At 38.8% G+C, this 7012-nt stretch overlaps 1 protein-coding gene across 4 annotated transcripts; it reads right to left on the bottom strand.

Moving 5' to 3' along the window:
- Nucleotides 1-1113: 1113 nt before the first annotated feature.
- On the bottom strand, nt 1114-6487 carry Chro (chromodomain-containing protein chromator). 4 transcript variants are annotated; one of them, XM_017632253.1, is made up of 9 exons: nt 6381-6487; nt 5799-5924; nt 5311-5715; nt 5048-5258; nt 4152-4923; nt 3912-4076; nt 2608-3334; nt 1869-2549; nt 1114-1793 (listed from the first exon to the last, which is right to left on the bottom strand). In XM_017632253.1, exons 2-9 carry the CDS (start codon nt 5854-5856, stop codon nt 1696-1698), a joined length of 3117 nt encoding a protein of 1038 aa, XP_017487742.1. In that variant the 5' UTR covers nt 5857-5924; nt 6381-6487; the 3' UTR covers nt 1114-1695. The 4 variants fall into 4 exon arrangements, with proteins under 4 accessions (XP_017487742.1, XP_017487745.1, XP_017487744.1 ...); XM_017632256.1 differs by having other exon boundaries at nt 5048-5249; XM_017632255.1 differs by having other exon boundaries at nt 6314-6471.
- Between the last annotated feature and the right edge of the window lie 525 nt (nt 6488-7012).

Below are 7012 nucleotides of genomic sequence, written 5' to 3'. Positions count from 1 at the left end.
ACCTTCGGTGAATTTGTCGACTGCCTTCCTCGGGGATGAATATGCTAGGGATGAAATTATTGGTACACACGCCTTCCAAGCACGCAGGGTTGCTTTTAAGAAACANTTGAATCATGACCTTCAACCAAAAAAAATCCTTTTTAAGAGCTGTCTGCAAACGCTTTTTGTATGTTGCCCGTTGTCTGTCGCTTCACCTTAACATATGGATAAAATTCCAAATAATCCGCTAAGAATCGGTGAAAAAATACCAATGCCGATGCTACATTTTGTGCCGATCAAGCGCCGATGCTAAATTTTGTGCCGATACTAGCCGATGCCGATTAATCGGTCGGACTCTAGTTATATTCCTATTTGTTAATATATATAACGCCATTACAGCAGCTATAGTGGCTACCGCAAACAATACGATACAAGGATCGAATCGTCACATGCGATATCTTACTACTCGTCACGTAAACACACGTATCACGTAATTTTCTTTCGTATGGTTTTCGATCCGTGGAGGGATGTTACGATTCGAGCCCAGCTTATACTGCCTGACGCATGCATCATGTAATTTTCTTTCGCATCGTTTTCGATCCGTGAACGGATATTACGATTCGAGCACTTGTAAGAACGCGGTTACCCACAGACGTGTACGTGGCGTAGCGTAGAAGTACGTAGAAAGATATTGGGCGGTATTATCACTTGCGAAACGAATGAATTTGGAGAAGCGAACGCTTTGGTGAAGCGAATGGATTGGCGAACGCAACTTAAATATGCATTAAGTGTTCGCTTTTACCAGCTTGTGCAAGTTCTTTGCATCGCGAACACTTTTAATACCTTCTCTGCCTTTTAATTTGCTTCGCCAAACCGTTCCCTTCGCCAAAATCATTCGCTTCGCAAGTGATAATAACACCCAATAAGTTTGCTGTTGATAAAGCAACGTCTACGTCACGGTCATGCGGTGGTGAGTTTTTGTTAACACGCAGATCCCATAAGATTGATCGCGTCAGTTGACACGTTCTCCGATTTTACGTCCGTGGGTAACTGCGCTATATACACGCCTAGATACCGCTATAAGCATACATTAGATATTTATTTTACTTTAAACACAAGGAAGAAACTTTGTATTTGCTCAAATTTCTTTATTTTTGCTCAAATTTGCGTTGATATTTACTTTTTCGTTACGTATGCTCATATTTTGTATAATGAAATACTTATCCATAAACATACAATAAAAATGTTTATAATTGTATTAATGCAAATTAAACGTATTACCTACATGCACATCTTTAAAAAGCCGATAAGCATACATATTTAAATCATAATTCACAAAATCAACAAATTTTATGAACGATCTATTTTTTACGAATTAAATCCATAAAAAATTATTGTAAAAAACACTATGTTTGTTACATAAACATAACAAAACTTATCGGGCAAATAATATGTAGAATACATTTAAAAAATTTACAACAAACTTTAAAGTAAAACGCGGCTTTGAAATGTGCATATTTAACGTTGTTCGATATATTTACTTTTTATATATTTAGCAGTAAATACTAAATCTAACTTTAATAATCTACTTTATAGGTTTGCTACAACGATGTGCAGATACATATTGAATGATGCATATTACCGTTAACATTTTAATTACTGCTGTCTGACAACACATTTCAATGTTACAATTCTTTACCCAATGCAGCTGAGCTTTTATGCGGCTATATTGAGTGCTTTAAATTCATCATCATGCATCTCAGTCATCATGTAAGTACCGTCTTGCAATAACAATACCACCCGCCGTGTACCGCCTACAAACGAAGTCAATGGAGGTATTAGTATTTAATAAAAATAAGACATTTTAAATTCATCATTAGAATATTTACCGGGAGAGGGCATACCAGCCTGTATCACTTCAGCAGGTATGTTCGCTTCCTGGCCATCGGCGCCGTCAGATGTTTGGATACAGAGCTGGCCAGTGGAACCACCACTGGCTGTTACTGCGACAGCTCCACTACCGGTGTCTGTTTGTTGATGTTGCTGGGCTGCCGCTAAGGCCTGATGCTGTTGTAATTCTGCCTCACTCATGGTAACTACCTGTGTGGTGCCATCTTCTTTTGTGGTTTTGACAATATATTGGGGCTCAGCCATGGATTCGGATTGCAGTTCACCAGGATTTTGTGATACTGCTTCTGCAACGGCATTATCAAGGGTGAGCACTTGATTTTCATCACCATCGGCAGCAGCGACGTAGGCAAATTGTTGTTCGCCATCAGGACCCTGGGTCACAAGTATAGTTTGTCCCTCGGCATTTTTACCTGCCACTTGGTATACGGTGCCATCTTCGCCAGTAACTAACAACGGAGTACCATCTTCATTGGTGAGCATTTGTTGATCACTGGTTAAGAGCAGAGTGGGATCGATGTCGTGCAATTGTTGTTGATGATGATCTTGTTGCAGTGTCAATTGTTGTTCACCTCCAGCTCCTGTAATCAATTGAGTATGCATGACTCCGCTTTGCATGTGCTGCTGAGACATCACTTGATCATCCTGTCCCAAAATTTTACCTGCAATATCAAATTTTAATTGAGTCGCAAGAAACCGGCAATAAAAGATTTAAATTACCGGTTATAGGGCATAATTGTGCTTGGTGCTGTTCCTCATGTGCATATGTACCATCTGGTTGCTTACGCACACTTACCGCACTTACTTGTGCTGTGCGTCCTCCTCCGGTCGGAGGTGTGATCTGCTGAACTTTCTGAATTTGAATTTGTGATTGTTGCTGCCTTAAGCTCATACGCTGCGCAATGGCATCCTCTCGAGTCATAACCTTTTTAGTAACTTTTAAATCGCCAGACTTTGAAAGCTGGAGAATTTTTTGTTCAGGTGTTACAGTCTTTGTGGTAGTGCTAGTTGCCGGACGCGTAACATGCCCGGCGTTACCTTGACGAGGTATTATCATACGTCCGGATGTAGGGGAAGAATGCGGTTGGACTGATGAACCAGTTGCGTTGGCCACAGCACCAGTACGCACTTGCATTGATACACCCCCCCGTTGGTGCTGTGTAATACCGCTAGCCGTAACTATCTTTCGTTGCAATGTAGTGCCTACAGATGTACGTTGGACCTGTTGCCGAGAAATTGTGTTAATTTGCGTATTACCAACAGTGGTGGTACCACCGGCTCCTACACGAATAGGTGTTCGTCCAGCTGTAACTGCCGATGTTGCCAATTTGGATTCGCTACCACTATCACTAACCCCGCCACCTCCGACTCGCACTACACCTGTGCTGGAAACAGCAGACTCTCCCTTTGATAGTATTCGAATCTGTGCCTCATTTTTTAGAGTGGTCTAAAATAAGACAATTTAATTATTTAGCTTTCATGTACTACTACCTGGAAGTAAAAGAAACTTATGTTCTGCACCAGTTCGAGTTCTGAAGAAAAGCTGATTTAATATACCAATTAAATAAACTAAAAGCTTTAAGTTGTATAGGACGCACTTAAGTTTGAAATAACGCTGAAAGTAGGCGGATTAAGTTTCTTGCAAATGAGGATGTAAATAAAGCCCAAAGTAGATTAAGGCAAATTTTTTGGCAGCGATAATATATATTTCAAGATCAACTTTTTCACACAAAAAAAAAATATAATGAAAGACACATATACTGTATACATCTGTGCCGATGAGAAAGGGTTGTTAAATGTATATAATTATATTATGTACACAATTATCAAAAATTTTATTGGAGCTCCATTAAAACGAATNATATAATGAAAGACACATATACTGTATACATCTGTGCCGATGAGAAAGGGTTGTTAAATGTATATAATTAAATTATGTACACAATTATCAAAAATTTTATTGGAGCTCCATTAAAACGAATGATTTACTTAGATTTATATCTTTTGCCAGGTTTTGAACTTACATTGCGACCATTGCTATTGAAGCCAGGCTTCTTTACTACACCGGAAGCATTAATGTCTTGCGTGATAATGACTTCTGCTGAATTTGGTCCAACTGGCAATGACTCACCGCTAACTGTAGCGGGGGTTCGGGTACTGCTTGTTCCATTCACCTTAACCACTTTGGACTATGAACAAAAAAAAATTACATTTTTGTTTGTTCCTTACTATAAATATATAAAATTAGTGTCTTAAATTTGTACCTCGATTGATATCGCATTCCCGTTCTTCATCCGTTTTACTGTATGCGAAGGAATTAAATCCTCTTCTAAATCTTCTATTGTTGCTGTAGTACTAGGCAAATCGCTAGCGTTGGAATCATTAAAATCTGAATCTTCTAATTTGCGCTTTAAACCAGCCGTTCCACCGGCTGCTGAGCTATTGCTGGTATTCATAGACCAATCTCTTTCACCGTCTTGTGAGTTGTTGCCACTTCCGGCGACATCGCTGCCTGTGGGCGAAGCTGCACGTGATTGATTACTTCCCGAAACCCATTGTTTAACTTGGTCCATTGCCTTGGTTTTGGATGTACGTGATGGCCTTGGGGAAACATCTGTTGATACAGTTGATTTGTTACTATCGCCGACATCATTGTTACTACTGGTAACACTTTGTAGTTTTATTATACCAGTGCCAAGTTTAGTCAAGGCACTGCTTTCGACTTTTTTTGTGGGTTCAATTGATTTGTTTTCAGTATTTTTACCAGATGCTGCTAATTGTGCAGCTTGTTTAGCTTGTAATGCTGCTCGTGTCTCTTTTTGTCGAGCCAACTGCGTTTCAAATGTCTCCAAAAGGTGAGGGACATTTTCCAAGTGTGATGATGGTTCCCAAGTATTTTGTTCATGTGTGCGAGCTTCCCATTTAACCAAATACTCATGCATTTTGCGTCTCGGGTTAAAACGCTTTGCAACTATTTTTTCAACATTCTCCTCAATGACTTCATCTGAGTTGGGAACAGTGCGCTTGGCACGACGGCTGTATAAATAAAAATGGAACGATTAACACGGTCTACATCTAAGTTTACATATACACGTGATATTTTTAGCCTCATGACCTGCTTTTTGTGACAATATTAATATATTATTTCGGTATACTTTACCTTGAAGCTTTCAAGACGTTTGCAATGGGCAGCTTGTTTTGTGTTACACCTCCTACAGGGTCACTGCGTATGGTCACCGGTTTTTTTACAACTTTTTGGAGAGGTGTGGTTGCTTTATGGGAAGAATCACTTTCCACATCTTTATTGGCATCATTGACTTTAATGGGCGGTTTCAAATTTGTTACTTGAGGCTTAGTTTGCGCTGGAAGTTCTAAATATTTTATGTTACTCTATTTTAATATATTTAATTAAAAAATACTTACTACGTCCAGGTGACACATTTTCACTTGTGTTATTAACAACTGTTTTAGTTATTTTCACAGGCATCTCCTGTAGGCCGCCTTGACCTACTTTGGCGAACGATTGAATAGTTTTGCCTGCAACAATCCATGTTTCTCGTAAACTTTCATCCATTTTTACCCAGGTTTGATATAGAGCCCATGAATTGGGACTAGCCGTATTTGAGTCTCTAATGTTATGTAGTTGTGTTGCCTTCCACAGTAAGAATGCCCAAATTTTTGGTTTAGTGTCATTACATTCACGCACATTGGTATTTTCTTTGTGGCATGGCTTCTGTTTATGGTCATCAAAATCTTCAATGAAGTGATATACGTTGAGGCAACGGCCGCATACTAGAACATCCATGGAGGCCATTTCGTCTTGCGCCACTAGGTAAAAATGCAAAAGGTTCGTACATATGTATGTCGCAACATATTTTTATGTCTGTAAACGTAATCATGGGGACACTCACTTCTTATTAGTTTGGAATGCTTTCCGATTTCCGTTGGCGTTATATCTCGGCCAACCATTGCAAGTTATAATTATTTCCTTTCCCAATTTGCAATATGTATATAGCCGAAGGACCCAATATCCAGTGCTATACAAAATATGAGGTTTTAATTTATAAATAGGCACTATCAAAAAAAAAAAAAAAAATTGTTTGTCTACTTCGTGATTATAGCTTAATTTCTAACTACCGAAGCCAATTTGTAAGGTTGATTTGCGCCAAATACGGAGACTTATATTGGTTCCCAAATAGAAGGATAGTCCCAAAGAAATCTTTTCCATCTCCACAAATTTTTAATTTCTTTCATAAAACTATCAAATAAAAAAGGATAGCTGAATTAAATAGATTTTAACTTTCTACCATTTAAAAAAAAATTTAGGTTTCCTTTGAAACCGGATTAGAAAACTTCAGATTTCTTTTATTCGCCCCATACCTAATACAAATCTGCGAGTACTTAGTACACATTTTAACAAACTTACATTCATCCGTATTTTGCAATTTAAGAAAAGAACTTTTTTTAAATTCGTTATAAACAATTAAACCTACCGAAATTTGCTATATAGCTGCTGTGCGTCCAAACGAATTGTAAAAAAGCAAATGCAAGAGTTTTCCGTTCGTTTGCAAAATGTAGCACTCGAAGCATACCTGATCAACCAATCAAAATGGGGATTGCAGCACTGCATGGGATTTTGTTGCAAACGGGAAATTTATCTTGGGAGTGGGCAACCCTAAAACAAGTGGTTACAGAACCAAGATATCAAAATTAAGCAATTTTTCGGGCCAGTTGTTTAATGCCTGATTAGCACAAATCGGAGGTAGAAGCTCCGGTTAAATACAACGACTGCTTTATCGATCACATGTTATATGCATATGTCGAAAACGTCGATAATGATGTTTAACCGGCAAGTAGTGATAACCAGCCATAGAACAACCGGCCGTAAGTTTATTTTTTATTCTAAGGGCCGTTACTCAATGTCTGGTTAACACTTATCTGCGGTTAAACATCGTTATCGACGTCTAAGACTCCATGCATACAACAGGGAGTCGGTAACGTCGATAACTACGTTTAACCGGGGATTAGCGTTAACCAGACATTGTGTAACCGGCACTAAGGGCCGGTTGCTCAAAGCCTGATTGACACTAATCACCGATTAACATCGTTATCGACGTTTTCGACT

The sequence above is a fragment of the Rhagoletis zephyria genome, unplaced genomic scaffold, assembly GCF_001687245.7.
Source record: "Rhagoletis zephyria isolate East Lansing unplaced genomic scaffold, Rhagoletis_zephyria_1.1 Rzeph_scaffold_09854, whole genome shotgun sequence".
Lineage (NCBI taxonomy): Eukaryota > Metazoa > Arthropoda > Insecta > Diptera > Tephritidae > Rhagoletis > Rhagoletis zephyria.
Note: the sequence above shows the minus strand (reverse complement) of the source record. Positions and strands in the feature narration are given on the sequence as shown.

Coding starts and splice junctions, on each gene's coding strand:
- Chro (XM_017632253.1), bottom strand. CDS start 5,856: ATGGTTGGCCGAGATATAACGCCAACGGAAATCGGAAAGCATTCCAAA. Junction 5,716..5,798: donor GCATTCCAAACTAATAAGAA/GTGAGTGTCCCC, acceptor ATTTTTACCTAG/TGGCGCAAGACGAAATGGCC. Junction 4,924..5,047: donor AACGTCTTGAAAGCTTCAAG/GTAAAGTATACC, acceptor TTATTTATACAG/CCGTCGTGCCAAGCGCACTG.